Here is an 18,655-nt window from a genome sequence, read left to right as displayed (position 1 = left end):
AATACCACAGTAGGGTTCTTTAACGTGCGAGGAACGTGGCATCTTTCCCAACACGGTGCACCACTATGGTTTGCGGTCAGATTTCCGTATTATAGCCTGACAACCCAAGCATGTAACACGCCAGGGGTACCCCATTCAACCACCTGGGGCACACATCCCAGTTGCTCTGTCGGCAGAGCCCCCTAGCCCCCGGCTAGGGTTCTGAGCACTATTTAGTCCTCTTTTACGACAAGCTTAGCGCTGCTGCAGGCCTATTCTTTTAACACCCGGAACTGTACGGGGCAAAAAACAATGATGATAAAATGAACATGAAATGATGATGGTATGAAAAAGGGATGGAACACAAGAACAATGGGGTCCACAAATTTTCATTGCCACTGGAAATAAGGAGAGGTGGGTAGGGTAGGGCAATTTAGCCTCTTGTGGCGGAGCCCTATGGTTCCTACTCCGAGAGAATACCACAGTAGTGTTCTTTAACGTGCGAGGAACGTGGCATCTTTCCCAAACACGGTGCACCACTTTGGTTTGCGGTCAGGTTTTCCGTATTATAGCCTGACAACCCCAGAATGTAACACGCCAGGGGTACCCCATTCCACCACCTGGGGCACACATCCCAGTTGCTTTGTGGGCAAAACGCACTAGCCCCCGGCTAGTGTTCTGAGCACTATTTAGTCGCCGTTTACAAGCTTAGCGCTGTTGCAGACCTATTCTTTTAACACCCGGACCTGCACGGGGCTGAAACCATGTGGTTCCAACACCAGATGGGCTACATTTATGGATTTCGCAAACCATAGTGGTGCACCGTGTTGGGAAAGATGCCACGTTCCTCGTCGCACGTTAAAGAACCCTACTGTGGTATTCTCCCGGAGTAAGAACCATAGGGCTCCGCCACAGGAGGCTAAATTGCCCGACACTACCCACCTCTCCCTATTTCCAGTGGCAATGAAAATTTATCGACCCCATTGTCCTTGTGTCCCATCCCTTTTTCATTTCATGTTCATTTTGTCATCCATTTCATGTTCATCGTCTGAATATAGCTGAAATATTGCTCTTCGGACGTTAAACCCCAACAAACAAACAAACATGTTCATCGTATGAATATAGCTGAAATATTGCTGCTCGGACGTTAAACCCCAACAAAAAAAACAAACAATCAACAACAGTAGGCAAACGTGTGTCGGAAGGGGAATGTATAGGTCACATTGCCCCTTTTCCGCCCTGTTTAGTGCACCTTAAGATGCCAGATAATAATTTAGGTATTTTAATGGATTTAAAAGAAAATGGGCAGGGGAAAGTGTTCATTTATTCATTAAATTTCATTTTATTCGTATCAATATAAGAAATCGTTTTGAAAGATTTGGGTGGTCCTTAAAAGGACCTTTGATTTTTTTAAGCTGTCTGTCTTTTACTTAGGCATCTTTTTCTTGCAGTATGCATCATGCATCAGCTCATCTGGTACAGGATCTAGTTGCCCTTTTACATAGTCTCGTCTCTTTTTGTGGTGCTCGTTATGAATCTTGTGTTCCTCCAGTCTGACAGCTGCCTGTTGTAATCTCCTTGTCTTTAACTTCAGGTTTCTGCTCATAAGCCCTTTTGTAAATATACTGTCTGTCCATTTTACCAAAGAAGGTCTCACAGTCTTCAGACACTTTAATGTTCAACTCTTTGCTTTTCATCTTGGCCAATGTACCAGGTCTGTTGTTGGTCCTGTGTATTGCAGAATGAAGTCTGCCTTCCATGTTTTTCCATGAATTACATTTGTTTGGTAAACTCACACTCAATGCACGATGAACTTCTTCATTTTTATTTGTTGTGTGAAACATTCTCATGCTATTGACTGCTTCCTCACTAAGTGTCATTTTCAGTAGTTCTAGCAGTATAATTTCATCAATTTCGTCTATTTTCAGCACAGTGATGTTGTAAGTGCTGAGTTAAGTGCTGACTGTACCTTTGCATACCACAGACTCCTTAAGGCAAGATGAAGTCTCCACCATAACACTGGACTGTATTTGAAAGTATGGTAGGTAGTTTTTTACACTTTTTCTCTGTCCTTGTTATATTCATTCATTAACTGGTTCAGTATCATGGAACTACGATACTTCAAGTCCAGGTTTAACATTTTCTTCATATCTTTGTTCTCTTTAGTTTTTCCATGAAACATGGTCTCACTAAACTATGCTCGCATTCCCGCTCGGAATTGATATTGGCTTAGATGTACTGGGTCAGCCAGTCTCTGCATTTCCCACTTAGGATACAGTACATGTATGGCATCTTCTACTTCTTTAGCGGAACGTGCATCTCCATCTGTTGTGGCAAAACGGATAAGAATACCTTGCAGTGCAAGCTGATTTCCAATGTCTTTTCCCATGGCGCAGGTTCGGATGTTAAAAGAATAGGCCTGCAGCAGCGCTAAGCTTGTCGTAAAAGGCGACTAAATAGTGCTCAGAACCCTAGCCGGGGGCTAGGGCGCTCTGCCTACAAGGCAACTGGGATGTGTGCCCCAGGTGGTGGAATGGGGTACCCCTGGCGTGTTACATGCTGGGGTTGTCAGGCTATAATACGGAAAGCCTGACCGCAAACCATAGTGGTGCACCGTGTTCGGATCGCTTTAGTCTGGCCTCTAACCTTTGACCTTTCCAGCATGGGTAACCCTACCAGGAGAAAAAACTCCAGCTGGCATAGCTCTTAGGATCACTGAGGCACGCAAGCCCCCCTACTGTGGTATTCTCCCGGAGTAAGAACCATAGGGCTCCGCCACAGGAGGCTAAATTGCCTACCCTACCCAACTCTCCCTATTTCCAGTGGCAATCAAAATTTGTCGACCCCATTGTCCTTGTGTCCCATCCCTTTTTCATTTCATCATCATTTCATGTTCATTTTATCATCAATTTCATGTCTGAAATATTGCTGCTCGGACGTTAAACCCCAACAAACAAGTGAAAGGCCGGTTGGAGTTCTCGTACAATATAGCCAAACTTGGTCGTTGAGACGAAATGACTGTTCACCGACGTTCTTTTCATGTTGCTGTTTCTATTTTTCCTGAGTTCCTTCTATGTTTTTCTTTGCGATTTCTCTGGCTGACTTCACATTCTCAACGGCCCCGTGCAGGTCCGGGTGTTAAAAGAATAGGCCTGCAGCAGCGCTAAGCTTGTCGCAAAAAGGCGACTAAATAGTGCTCAGAACCCTAGCCGGAGGCTAGGGCGCTCTGAGCACAGAGCAACTGGGATGTGTGCCCCAGGTGGTGGAATGGGGTACCCCTGGCGTGTTACATGCTGGGGTTGTCAGGCTATAATACGGAAAACCTGACCGCAAACCATAGTGGTGCACCGTGTTGGGAAAGATGCCACGTTTCTTGCACGTTAATGAACCCTATTGTGGTATTTTCCCGGAGTAGGAACCATAGGGCTCCGCCACAGGAGGCTAAATTGCCCGGCCCTACCCACCTCTCCCTATTTCCAGTGGCAATCAAAATTTGTCTACCCCATTGTCCTTGTGTCCCATCCCATTTCATGTTCATTTTATCATCAATTTCATGTTCATCGTCTGAATGTAGCTGAAACATTGCTGCTCGGACGTTAAACCCCAAGAAACAGAGTTAATGGGATGTGTGCCCCAGGTGGTGGAAAGGGGTACCACTTGCGTGTTATATGTACATGCTGGGTTGTCAGGCTATAATACGGCAAACCTGACCGCAAACCATAGTGGTGCACCGTTTTGGGAAAGATGCCACGTTCGTCGCACGTTAAAGAACCCGGCTTTATCCAAAAATATCCAAAATTGTTGACTATATCATCCTTGTGTCCCGTCCCATTTTTCATTTCATGTTCATTTTATCATCCATTTCATGTTCATCGTCTGAATATAGCTGAAATATGGCTGCCCGGACGTTAAAACCCAACAAACAAAATCGTAATTTTCCCAAATTGATCCTACTCGTCCAAATGGAAAAACGATTCGTGACGTATTTAATTTAACGGGAATTTTTCAGACCTTTCTATATGTGGTTAGGCCAAACCACGAAATTTTAATAAACAGGAAAATCCCAATACTGAAAACCTCAAAACCACGAATTCAAAAATCCGCAAACTAGTTTTTCGTCATTAATCCAGTTTGAGTTCGTATTCTGGGTAATGTATGAAGCAAAAGTTTATTAACTGTTTTTAACTACTTCTGATGTCATGAAAATTTTCGAGGAAATATTTTTAGTAATCTGTAATAATTTACACAACGCTTAACCCTGTTAATGTGTGTTTGTTCTAAGATATTATCTACTGGGAAGTAACATTTGCCAAGTTTCAGTATCTTACAATAATTACTCATACGCTACATATTAAGTTATCTGTTGACGTAAAATATCTCAGTGCTTGTAGTCTAGCCTTTTGATGAACTTCCTTTTAAGTTCCACTGAATGCAGCTTTGAATGAAGTGAGCGGGGACTAGTACAGACCGAAATAGTACCATTCATAGTTTTAAGTCTAATTATACCAGACCAATATGTCGCAATGGAAGTGTATCGAGTGTACCTTATTAAACAACGAAGACGAAGATAGGTGTGGAGCTTGTGGTTATAACCGACCAGTGGCTAATTCAACACATGTTGGTGTCAACGGGAATGGATCCGAACCTGTATTAGAATACCCTACAGAGCAGAAAAGAAATGATGCTGGTCCAAATGTAGACGCCTGTGGGACAAACCATGATCAAGGTATACTAATATTAATATATTTTCTTATTTTCATGTGGTTCCCCGTGCAGGTCCGGGTGATAAAAGAATAGGCCTGCAGCAGCGCTAAGCTTGTCGTAAAAGGCGACTAAATAGTGCTCAGAACCCTAGCCGGGGGCTAGGGCGCCCTGACCACAGAGCAACTGGGATGTGTGCCCCAAGTGGTAGAATGGGGTAGTCAGGCTATAATACGGAAAACCTGACCGCAAACCATAGTGGTGCACCGTGTTGGGAAAAATGCCACGTTCCTCGCACGTTAAATAACCATACTGTGGTATTCTCCCGGAGTAGGAACCATAGGGCTCCGCCACAGGAGGCTAAATTGCCCGACCCTACCCATCTCTCCCTATTTCCTGTGGCAGTCAAAGTCTGTCGACCCCATTGTCCTTGTGTCCCATCCCTTTTTCATTTCATCATCATTTCATGTTCATTTTATCATCAATTTCATGTCCATCGTCTGAATATAGCTGAAATATTGCTGCTCGGACGTTAAACCCCAACAAACAAACAATATTTTCATGTGGTACACAATACTCGGTTTAATAATGTTTATGGTTAATATGGCAACACCGGTCGTGCAGGTCCGGGTGTCAAAATAATAGACCAGCAGCAACACTTAGCTTGTCGTAAAAGTTGACTAAATTGTGCTCAGAACCCTGGCCTGGGTTTAGGGCGCTCTATCCACAGCAGTTGGGTGGTGTGCCCTATCTGGTGGAATGGGGTCGTCAGACCATTATACGGAAAATCTTACCACAAACCATAGTGGTGCAACGTGTTTGGAAAGGTGCCATGTTCCTCGCACACGAAAGAACCCTGTTGTGGTATTCGCTCGGAGTATGAACCATTGGGCTCCACCACAGGAGGCTAAATTGCCCGACCCTACCCACTTCTCCCTATTTCCAGTGGCAATCGAAGTTTGTCGACCCCTTTATTTCATGACCATCGCCTGGATATAGCTGAAATATTGCTGCTCGTTAAACGCCAACAATCAATCAATCAATCAATCAAATAGACCTTTAAATACGATCCCATCATTTTACAACTGTCGAGTTGTATGCAAAATGAAAGGTTACGATGAAAAAAGTCACGTCAAGAAACGGTATCTCATTTTGGATACTATTAGTTGGTAAATCGGTTTACCCCGTTCAAGAGTTAAAGAATAATATGATATGAAATAAGGAAAGATAAGTATGTTTTAAATTATGTCGAATCTTCAAGGTGGAAATTTTGAAAAAGGATGCGAAACTTTCAGACGTTTCGAAAGTAAACGTTTTATTTCTTTTAGAATGGAGGAAATATACCGGACGAATTTACCCATTAATTGATTACCTTTCTTAAATCAAAGTACTCGTGTACTGAATCAATTTATATCTTTCTTTTTTTTTAAGTAAGCGTCATTTTGCAAAAATATGGATTAGACGATAGGGAAGAACCGGGATCAACTTGATTGTAATTTGTAAGAATCAGACAAACTTGGAAAAATCAGAAACATACATGTCAAAACCCCATCGATCTGACAATGTGGTATCACTCAAGAATTCTTCCTTGTCTATTTGAAAAGACCATTATTTGATCTCTGCATTAATGGCTTTGCTCAGAAAGTTTTCAATAAAATGTTAGAAAAAATTAGGTTTTTGACAGAGGTATCTGTTCTTGAAATGTTCGTTTTAAGTGCATTTCAATGATATTGTAACTCAATGGTCCAGCATGATATGATAAATATTGCCTGTTTTCCTTAATTCTAATGGTGCAAGTAGTCAATTTACACTCAAAATGATGGGGTTTTTTTTCATCCAATGTTTCCCCACTGCCTGATTCTTACAGAGACTGACACTAAAACGTTTTTAAACACAAGCTTGTTGTAAATTGTTAACATTCAACTCTGATTTTAATTCACCAATCTGACTGCGTATGACATTAAATTAAATCATTAAAATACCATACACAAATTCGTGTGACATCATAGCAGTGCGCCAGTTTTTGATATATTCAGGTTCGCTGTCGGTTTACATGAAGCACATATATGAATGATCACAAAACTCTCCAACATCGTGCACTATTGAAGTACAAACTATTAGTTTGTCTTTCCCACTTTGTAAAATTCAATTTAGCCTCCAGGTCGAAACTTGAACCAGCAAATGTTAACCGTAACAGTTACTTTCTTTTTAAATCAGCATTTAATCGAGCAGATATGGAATGAATCGTATAGGTTAAATTTCTGTACGCTGGTTTTTTTTACTGTTTGGCTATAGTATTACGACTTTAGCAGACACTAATGCATATCAGGTCATGAAGGTATGAACAATTATACAGACCAAATATTGCACACATCAGACATGCTGAGCCGAAATTTTAGTGTGCAATACGCCTCTCAAACTTAGATCCACCTTGATCAATGTTAAACACGTGCTTCACGGAAAAGATAGATTGATTATTCGGCTATATTCAGGCGAAACGATGACTATCGACTTCAATATCCTGGAGTGACCCAGAAGGTGCGGGGTCATAAACACAGTCTCCTGCACTCGATGTAAGCAGGCTACCTCTTACATCCGAGGCGGTTCTCTGTGTGTATCTGAAACATTAATAGTTTATTTGTATTTGGGTAATTATTTACATTCTATTGCAAAAGAATAATCAAGGGAACTAAGGTTATAGCGGTAATCAAAAGAATTTTATCCAGGGACAAAGACCAGACCTAGAACACAGTCATACACACCAAAGAACAAGAAGTAACTAAAATCATACATACAAAGTAACAAAAGCAAATGAGCAAATTAGACTCCACTAAAAACTGGGAGCATGGACCACGTGCACCGGTAGGGTAAGCACCCTATGCGTTTCTAGTTTTTAAAAGTGTTTAAATACATGCATTTCTAGTCTTTAAAGGTCTTTAAATACATGCATTTGGGCCCCGTGCAGGTCCGGGTGTTAAAAGAATAAGCCTGCAGCAGCGCTAAGCTTGCCGGAAAAGGCGACTAAATAGTGCTCAGAAACAGCCGGGGCTAGGCGCTTTGCCAACAGAGCAACTGGGTTGTGTGTTCCAGGTGGTGGAATGGGGTACCTCTTGCGTGTTATGCTGGGGTTGTCAAGCTATAATACGGAAAACCTGACCGCAAACCATAGTGGTGCACCGTGTTGGGAAAGATACCACATTCCTCGCACGTTAAAGAACTTTGCTGTGGTATTCGATAGGAGTAGGAACCTTTGCGCTCTGCCACAGGAGACTAAATTGCCCGACCCTATCCATCCTTCCCTTTTTCTAGTGACAATCAGTTTGCCGACCCTATTGTCCATGTGTCCCATCCCATTTTTCATTTCATCATCGTCATTTCATGTTCATTTTATCATCCGTTTCATGTTTATCGCCTGAATATAGCTGAAATATTGCCCCAACAATCAATCAGTACATGGATTTGGAGAATGTTTACTTCCGGTAAGGTAAAAACAAATAATATTCCTGTTTTCTGCTACCAGCAAGAAAAGAATAGGATAAGTGGGTAGGGATCGAAATTGAATAATTTTTCAAAACCATTTAACATTTAATTTATATGGAAACATTCTAGACTTGAGCCAGTGCTCCACAATTTAGTTTCGCATTTTTGGCTAGGGATGAAAAATGACATAAATGGAAACTGATGGTTGCTATAGTGATTAAATTGGAGATTCTATTGCAGATAAAACATTTTCTGAAAAGGGTATTTTGAAATGTTTCATATATTTTCAATGTTGATGAGGCTTTGACTTCAATGTAAGAGTGAAAGAAAATTATTCTTACCATTCTACGATGCCCTTACACGTATGAAATAGGGGTTTCCAGGGTAGAATTTAGACAGTTTCAGGGCATTGAAATAAAAATAAAAGATATTTTGCGGGAAATTTGACGTTTTTAACCTGAAATTTAACATATTTTTGCACGGTTTCTATGGTAACCACATTTTTTGTTGGTATATTTTTACTGCAATCTGAAGGTCTTGGCCTGAACTATTTCTAGATAATTTATATAGATTTACAGTTGTTTGACAATGTTTTTTAAGCCCCGTGCAGGTCCTGATGTTAAAAGAATAGGCCTGCAGCAGCGCTAAGCTTGTCGGAAAAGGCGACTAAATAGTGCTCAGAAACCTAGCCGGGGGCTAGGCGCTCTGCCCACAGAGCAACTGGGATGTGTGCCCCAGGTGGTGGAATGGGGTACCCCTGGCGTGTTACATGCTGGGGTTGTCAGGCTATAATACGGAAAACCTGACCGCAAACTATAGTGGTGCACCGTGTTGGGAAAGATGCCACGTTCCTCGCACGTTAAAGAACCCTGTTGTGGTATTCGATAGGAGTAGGAACCTTTGCGCTCCGCCACAGGAGGCTAAATTGCCCGACTTTACCTATCCCCCTTTTTCCAGTGGCAATCAAAATTTGTCGATCCTATTATCCTTGTGACCCATCCATTTTTTTCTTCATTTCATGTTCATTTTATCATCCATTTCATGTTCATTGTCTGAATATAGCTGAAATATTGTTGCTCGGACGTTAAACCCCAACAAACAAAACAAAACAAACAAACAAATTAATTTAAAATGTACAAAGCATTGGATTACATGACCAAAATTAGCCAGTTCTACAATACTGTGCAGTGGTGATTGTGCCAAAATGGCCATAAATGTTTAGGGTAAGCACACAAAAAATAGAAGTAGGGAAGCAGGAAACAGACAGTTGTTTTTTTGTCCTGACATTAGTAAGCAAAGAAGGTAAAGAGAATAATAGTAAAATGATTCTGAACTAAACAGTTATCAAGAGAGCCAAGATTCTATCGGAAATCAAAAGAATGTAATTAAGGGACAAAAACCAAACACTAAATAAATGTGTTCATAAAAATCATTGCCCAATCATATCATAATGTTATTGGAGTTGAATTATCATGTCACATGTCTCCTTATTTTTCTTCTTTTTTTCAGCATGTGCTTCCAACACTGCATGCGGATTTTCTGATAATGAACTTCGTATTGTTATGCTGGGGCGCACCGGATCCGGAAAGAGCGCAACAGCAAATAGTATTCTAGGTAAAAAACACTTCAGATCCATGGTCAGTGGCTCTTCAGTGACGGCAAATAGCAGTCGAGGCGAATCAACTCGGGATGATAGGCTAATTCTTGTTGTAGATACACCTGGTCTTTTTGATACCAACCGATTGAATTTCGAAGTCACTAAGGAGATTGCAAAATGCGTAGGAATGACGTCACCGGGCCCACACGCTGTCTTGCTCGTAATCGGTATTGGTCGTTTTACCAAAGAGGAACAGGATACCGTCGATCATTTTATTCAACATTTCGGGTCGGAAGTGGTGAACTACATGATGATTGTCTTTACAAGGGAAGACGATCTTCTGAAGGAAAATAAATCGATAGAAGATTTTGTGAGAGAAGCCCCAAGTGAGCTAAGGGAACTAGTACATAAATGTGGAAATAGATACATTGCTATTAATAACGATGCCAGTGATTCGGAAATAAAAAGAAAGGTCGATGAACTTATAACGAACATTGATACGATGGTGAAACGAAATGATGGAGTCTGTTATACCAACGAAATGTTTTTGGAAGCCGAGGCTGTTCTTGAACGTAGAATGCAGCAGATCAGAGCAGAGTTCGAACAAGAAGAACAATCTAAAAGGCAGACATTAGAAAGAATGATATCTAAAGATTTCGAAAATAGCATAGACGGTCTTAGGAAAGAGAGGGATCAGCTTGAAAATAGGATCAAAAGAATGCAGTATGATAGTGATTCAACCCAGAAAGAAAAACATCTGCTGCAGCTTGAGATAGCTAAACTACACAAGCAGCGAGACACAAGTCTTGGCGGGGCAGACAGCGAACGAAACCGGGCACTTACTTCACGGATAGCAGAACTTAGGAGGCGAGAAGTTGTCCTAAGCCAGAAGCTGCAACAAGAAGAAAGACAACGCCTAATGCTTACATCAAATCTGGAAAAGACTAAGTATAGTATACACAAAGGTCGACAAAGTGGGGTTTCCCGGCCACCGTCTTGCTGTGTAGCCATTGACAATAAAACGGTTCGTCAGAAAGCTCGTGATGAGGTCGAGAACACCAATTCTAACGTTTTTTCAGAGCTGCTTGAGTCATTGAAACAAGTTGGAAAGAACTTCCTTGGAAAAGCTATTAAGTTTTTTACCAAACTTTTCTAGCGGATATTGATAGAGACATTTTGAAGAGCTACATTATATATGATCAGATTTCTCTAGAAACAATTGGTGAGACAATTTAAAAGATGCTTTTGGTTACAGTTTATTTTTATGATGGCATCAGGTTATTTATTTCTAGCGCGTTTTTGAACTTTACGTTTTTAACAAGCTACAATATGAAAAACTCCAAAATATTTACATTTGATTGGTCTAAACTAAAACAACAAGCTAGTATCAAAGATACTAAAATGGTTGCATTTGATTGGTCTAAACTAAAGCAAAACAGGCTAGTATCGAAGATACTAAAATGGTTACATTTGATTGGTCCATTCGTTTATTCTCTTAATCGACCAATTACTCTCCATACCATACAACCTTACAAGTAAACAACTCGAGTCGCTGTCAAGTGGTGTACAATTCTAACTCCTTGTTGAACAAAGAAAGAAACAAAAATAATGAAGTCTATCCTTAATGTTTGCAAAAGAAAACGCGTCGCCTCACCTTGCATGAAGACTTTCTGGTTTGTGTTAAGTTATTGATTATTCTTATTAGATGATTCAATATTTTTTTCAACTAGAGGGAGTTTCACATGCTAATCTCGTCGAGCGGCTTCGCCACGAGGCGAGATGAGAAAGAGTAACTCCCGTGAGTTGAAAAGAAAAATATTAAATAATCTGTTAATCGCTGTTTTGCTGAAGTGTAAGTGTAAGGTATTCGTTTTCTTTTATTTTAAGTTTTTTAACCTAATTATGTAAGTTTTATAAGCGCTGCAAACTTTCCTTTAGGGACTATTTTTTCGGCGGAGTGCTACGTGACGTCACGTACATGTATGTTGTGCAGGTATAAGATAATTTTTATTATCACTAGACTTGCGTGAGATTGAAAATTATTGTATAGCAAGATCTAAGGGATTTTAACCAAATAGCCAATTATCATTAGTTCGACCTCGATTTTTATATTTTGACCAATCCATTTCTCGCGATGATGTTATATATTAATTATTTGGGGATGGTTACAATTGACATATACATGTAATTAAATGGAACCTCTTTCTCTGGGTCCGCATCGTGTCCAAAATCAGTCAATTACTCTTAAACGTTATGTCATGCATTGTTTTTTTTTTTTTTTTTTTTTTCTTTTTTTTTTTTTTTTTGGTTTTGTTTTTTTTTTTCACGTTCATATTTTTATTATTGGGTAGCGTGACTGTAGTAAAAACCTAAGGTACGTGCGACATTTCATCAATCACGTTTTTGTTGACGATAGGGTAAGATATTTTTTTTTTTAATGAAAAACAAACAGAAACTAAAATGCAAGTTGTCGTGCTCCACACAGACAGAAAGACGGGGAACTGTGGTATGCCACGGGCGTATAAATTTGATATTGACTATGAAATGATTATTATATTGCCAATTAATTTGCAAAAAAAAATGGCAAATCAGGTTTCAAACTGATAAAAATTCCATGATATGAAACAGAGGTACAGTTTAAACGCTTGTTCATTATTTTAAAAAAAAAGTTAAGCTAAATGGCTAAGTTTTGACAAATGACAAATTACACGTGTTTCAACACGTTCTTTCAACTTTCCCATTAATAGATCATGTTTATTTTAGGTCATGCAAACTTGTAATTTGTACCGTTTCGGTATTTGTCACTGTTACTCAGCTTGTCTGAAAATAAAATAACCACAGTGGAAGTAGATAGTCCGTTGAACAGGCGTTTCTGTTGCCTGTATAGAAGATCTGATACTAGACATGGCAACGCTTTACCGCTAGATATCGCACATTAACTACTATTTGTATGGCCGTGGATAGTAAAATGTAAAAAGCAATTAAACAGCATTTAAGCACAATTTTTTTTGGCCTATTTAATGGATCCAATTTCACATGTGACCTGAAGTCCCTGTGTACGAAACATGCTTTTTGTATACGAAACTAAATAAATGAAATGAAGTAGTTGATGAATGTTTTTGTGTGTACGTTTTACGTATAAATATTGTTGAATAAATTTAACATTTTGCAAGTATTTTTTTCAGAATACGTGTATTGCAAACTGTGATGACGCCTTACCATTTTAGTGTATAGTGTACATTGATGTAATTATGTTTTATGTCGCAGTGTAATACTTTTTATCCTTTTAATAAGTGTTTAACATTCAATTTCAAAAATTGTTTTTTTTGTAAATTCATTATCATAAACGGACTCCACCTTACTTTTTTTTTTTAAATATTATATATTTACGTTGAAATACTCTGAAAGAAACAAACAATTCATTTAATTCGTTACATACATGTAGCACATGTAAATATGATGCATATTTGTTTCAAATCATTCTTCAGGGTAAACTATAAGTTCCGGCTTATGGCCTCCTTTTGTTCATTTTAGCTCACCTGTCATCTGAGCTCTTGCCATCACTTGGCATTCGTCGTCGTTAACATTTAATTAAGACATCTTCTCCTCTGAGCTGCTGAACTAATTCAATGAAACTTGGCATGATTGTTCCTTATGATGTCTTGTACACAAATATATAGCGTTTGGATTCTTGTTCCTTCGAAAAAACATGGCCGCCGTTACTAAAAATAGAATATAGGCGTATGTACATGTATCTCCAAAACCTTGGGGTTTAGCCATATTCTGACTCGAGTAAAAGTGGTCAGCATGATAAGTTCTATCTGTGGTTAAATTTTCGTGTAATATAATAGCCATGTTGGAGTTAATGCCATTTTCCTACCTTTTTTCGCTCCTTTCGAATGTTTTTTCTTTCAAAAATCTTCTCCTCTGACACTAGACTAGTATCCCAATTAAAACCAAACTTGGTTTAAATGTTCCTTAGGGAATTCTGCATAGATTTGCTTTTGGGGATTTTTGCTTCGTCGAAAAAACATGATCGCCAATAATAAAATTAGGACATAGGGATCAGACAGAAGTGTTTCGCATATTGCAAGTTATAAGTGTTCAGCATTACGAGAACAACTTGTGTTCAAAGTCTCGACGTTTTTTTCGGCTTTACCTATGCTATTTTGTTTCAAAATTCTTCTCCTTAAAACGTACTGGACTAAATTTAAGGAAAATTGATATGATTGTTCATTAAGTATGATCGTTAATATTTTTTATCCAAAAAAAAAAAAACACTTTTACAAAAATAGAATGTTGCTTATTAAGCAAGGTGAGCGATTCAGATCCTTTATATTCTCTCAGACTAGTTGAATCCGCCATGTGGTAGTTAGCATTGTGAGTTTGTGCAATTCTTAGGCTGTCCGTGCAGGTCCGGGTGTCAAAAGAGTAGGCCTGTGGCAGCGCTAAGCTTGTCGTAAAAGACTCAGAACCGGGGGCTAGGGCGCTCTGCCTACAGAGCAACTGGGTTGTGTGCCCCAGGTGGTGGAATGGGGTACCCCGGGTGTGTTACATGCTGGGGTTGTCAGGCTATCATACGGAAAACCTGACCGCAAACCATAGTGGTGCACCGTGTTGGGAATGATGCCACGTTCCTCGCACGTTAAAGAACCCTTCTTTGGTATTCTTCCGGAGTAGGAACCATAGGGCTCCGTCACAGGAGGCTAAATTGCCCAACCCTACCCACCTCTCCCTATTTCCAGTAGCAATCAAAATTTCTCGATCCCATTATCTTTGTGTCCCATCCCATTTTTCATTTCATGTTCATTTTATCAACCACTTCATGTTCATTGCCTGAATATAGCTGCAATATTGCTGCTCGGGCGTTAAACCCCAACAAACAAAAACAAACAATTCTTAGCCTTCTAAAATTTGAAATGAGATTATTCAGGCAATTGATAATTTTTCGTATTAAGACATTGTTTGTGTGCTATATTTTCATAATGAATTGTATGTCTCATGTGTGTATAAATTATTTGCACTTAATGTAATTTTGTTTTTTTTTTGTTCGAAGTTCAAAGTTCAGCCTCTGTGGTCAGTATTGATACGGCCCTTTCTTTCATCAATTTATACAACAAACTCATTAAAATTTGGTTTGATACTGTGGTATTCTCTCGGATTAGGAACCATAAGGCTCCGCCACAGGAGGCTAAATTGCTCGACCCTACTCACCTCTCCCTATTTCCTGTGGCAATCAAAATTTCTCGACCCCATTATCCTTGTATCCCATCCCATTTTTCATTTCATCATCATTTCATGCTCATTTTATCATCCACTTCATGTTCATCGCCTGAATATAGCTGAAATATTGCTGCTTGGGTGTTAAACCCCAAAAAACAAACAAAAATTGGTTTGAACGGCTACTATACTAAATACAGCTAAATTAACAAAAACAGTAGATACAGGACCGTTATGCACCATATATTATTTTGCTATGCATATTTGACTAATAGTTTTTCAATACAAAATAAAGGGTAGAACCACCCAATGACCATTTTCTGTAATTTTCCGGCTACTACTTTTTTCGCTGACGCTCTTAATGGAGAATAAAAAGGCGATTTATATGCCACCTCACATTAAAAAAATCACGAAAAGACAGGGAAAACCAGAATTGCACAAGACGAGTAAAATATTGTTCACTTATACCAGTTGTCTACCAACACCGTGAAAATATGTCATTCAAATCCATTTCGAATTCATTGTAAGGACAGCGTAAAGTCGGCGTAAACAGGTGATCGCATCACCGATTGACGCGTATTTAAAATGTCAATTCTACCTTTTTCAGACCAACAGTCTTGCATGGGCAGCAGATAATCAAAAAGACAACTGTAAAAATCAGTACTGAATCTTTTAAAGGATGTCTTAGGGGTCTTATACAGAGATTTATGGAAAGGGAGGATATAGGCTACCAGTTAATAATTGCTTTTAATTTTGCACACACAAAAATATAACATTTTCTAACACATAATGGTTTACAACCCCTAAAGCCCACTTACAAATGATTCCGCCACTGAGTATTATTTTTGACCTTGGCATGACCATCCCCTGACCTAAATGACAAGGATAAACACAACGGAAACGTGATTATATCTGTAGTTCGAAGACCGATTTCGATCTTGAACGACAAACGACTTGCAGAGGATGGCAGTCAGAATTCAACTCGGAGAAGTGAAATATGAACATGTGCTACTGTATTGTCTTAGGAACGCGCTACAGTGAGTCACCCTTATCCATGCACCCTATTCGCATCCATATGTACAAATGTAATGTGAAAATTAAGCACTTTAAGCAAATTAATTTAAATTATTCGATTTAATGTATCTGGTTCTTAAAATTCATATAAGGGGGATTATTATCAAAAGGTTAAACAAAGGGGGTTCCAGTCTACCATTTCCTCATATTATCAAACCGTTTCCACTTGAAAACATAATCATCAGCTGATTGAGCGATACACAGGTTCAAGTCCACTTGAATTCTACTCTTCCCGAAACACGTGTTAAGTACATTCAATTAAAAGTCACAAGATCCCTCTTATCCGCACGGGGTACCCCACTCTAACTAAATTCTAAAAACATGACCTGTTGATTTTTTTTTATTTAACATGAACACCTAAAGCTTTCTACCATAGAGTAATATATTAATTGATCGATCATGCGGCCCCGTGCAGGTCCGGGTGTTAAAAGAAAAGGCCTCCAGCAGCACTAAGCTTGTCGTAAAAGGCGACTAAGTAGTGCTCTGTAACCTAGCCGGGGGCTATGCGCTCTGCCCACAGAGCAACTGGGATGTGTGCCCCAGGTGGTGGAATGGGGTACCCCTGGCGTGTTAAATGCTGAGGTTGTCAGGCTATAATACGGAAAACCTGACCGCAAAAGATGCCACGTTCCTCGCACGTAAAAGAACTCTGCTATGGTATTCGATAGGAGTAGGAACCTTAGCGCTCCGCCACAGGAGGCTAAATTGCCCGACCCTACCCATCCCTCCCTTTTATCTTGTGGCAATCAAAATTTTTCGACCCTATTATCCTTGTGTCCCATCCCATTTTTCATTTCATCATCATGTTCATTTTATCATGCATTTCATGTTCATCGCCTGAATATAGCTGAAATATTGCTGCTCGGACGTTAAACCCCAACAATCAATCAATCAATCGATCAAGCGGCGTTTTATTATTCAAAGAGGAATTCAAAGGATTATACACATGTACAGCGAAAGAGTTGCCTTTATCTACTCAAGTAATTTAAGTAACTGCCTTTGTAAGAATCATGCAAAATCTGAAAAATGTGATAAAGGCTACATATTTTTATTTTTGTAATTAAGTTGTTTTATGGGTCTATAGTATGAAATGTGTAATTATTCATTTAAATCTGCCTGCTCTTAGGAGATATACTACATTGAAGAGGAGGTAATCAACATTGAAAATCCAATAGATTCTATTGTATTTGGGTGCCATTTACAGAGTTATCGCCCTTAATTTTGAAATCTACAGTGCATTCTATATAATTTTTATCTCCTAAGAACACGGGTTATATGAAAAACTGAATGTTAATTTCTGTTTACTATGGCAATTCAAACAAAATATCAAAAATAAAAATATGTTGGCTTTTTACCCATGAATCACATTTTGCAGGATTCTTAGCTGGAGTGCTACTTAAAATAAACTAAAGGAGAAGAAGAAACAAAACACACAGTCTAGAAATTCCTAACTTGGGGCATGCGCAAAAAATACGGCGGGGTAAAAGTACTCTGGCGTATTCACAATCCACAACTCCTTTTAAAATCTGGACACTTTACACATAAAAATAAGTTCATAAAGGTATGAGTCCCTTGTTGCAACGGAAACAAATAAACTGAATATAAATTAAATAAATGTACAAACTAAGGACCACTAGTAGTTATCAGAAATGCCTGCACCAGACCAGTTTAAACCTACATTAATTTATGTCCTAATCGTATGTGCTGTCTACACTTCATTTCTGTAGAAAATGTGAGAAAATAACGGATAATATCTTAAAACGCAACGGATAAGCCAGGCTATATATGTAACTAAATCCCTTCAGAAGTTACAAAAGGTTTTCAACAAGGATGAACACGTCTATAAGGAGGCGTGAAAAGGCCCTGGGTAAAGTGAATCAAGAATGATGACAAGTCATCATAAAGTAAAAAGTAATGGACACAGTTATTAATGATCAACTTCTCTAGATATAGAGTCTGTAAGTCTCGTTCTAGTTTCATTTTCCTTACCGGAATTTCTGATGTAGAAGGAATTGAAATCCGAAGACCGGTCTGCATGTGATTGTTAACTTCCGGGATTTCGAAACGCTGTATTACAATGCTATTTTACACTTTTCTTAAATAGATATTTGTCATTTTTATTGGCATTTTACACGAAAATATGTTTGGCTTTTATATACTGAATCCAACGCTCTGAAAATGACAGATCTCTATGCATTCGAATGGTAGACTATGACCCATTCTCGTGAAAGCACGGAGTCAAATGACGAGACTTACAAATCCTACTGGACAATCGAATGAAACCTTCCCACCGTGAAATACCATAACATTCAACATTTTAACAGAGATATCCATTTAAAGAATGCTGACAGTTTTAGTTCAGAACATAATGCTACCAGTACATGTATTAAGAATACAAAAAATCGAAACTGTTAAATTAGTCGTAAGTTATACGATCATAATAGAAAATAGCATTATGACGTCAGAACTTACGAATAATTTTGCACTTACGACATTTTGTTAAATTGACTGCAGATTTATTCCCCACTTGACTAGATTTAACTTTTACTATTGAAAAAAACAACTGTTGACAGTAAAAATATAATTCACGATGTAATTCTTCGG

The 18,655-nt window shown here is 38.9% G+C and overlaps 1 protein-coding gene across 1 annotated transcript; it reads left to right on the top strand.

Moving 5' to 3' along the window:
- Positions 1–4,353: 4,353 nt before the first annotated feature.
- LOC148597400 (uncharacterized) lies at positions 4,354–11,161 on the top strand. The gene is made up of 2 exons (XM_088563732.1): positions 4,354–4,705; positions 9,670–11,161. The coding sequence occupies exons 1-2, from the start codon at positions 4,495–4,497 to the stop codon at positions 10,911–10,913; spliced, it is 1,455 nt and encodes a 484-aa protein (XP_088419858.1). The 5' UTR covers positions 4,354–4,494; the 3' UTR covers positions 10,914–11,161.
- The last annotated feature ends 7,494 nt before the right edge of the window (positions 11,162–18,655 follow it).

Source organism: Perna viridis, chromosome 15, assembly GCF_037379345.1.
Source record: "Perna viridis isolate PV_CMFRI_1.1 ecotype Kerala chromosome 15, ASM3737934v1, whole genome shotgun sequence".
NCBI classification, from domain to species: Eukaryota; Metazoa; Mollusca; class Bivalvia; order Mytilida; family Mytilidae; genus Perna; species Perna viridis.
Note: the sequence above shows the minus strand (reverse complement) of the source record. Positions and strands in the feature narration are given on the sequence as shown.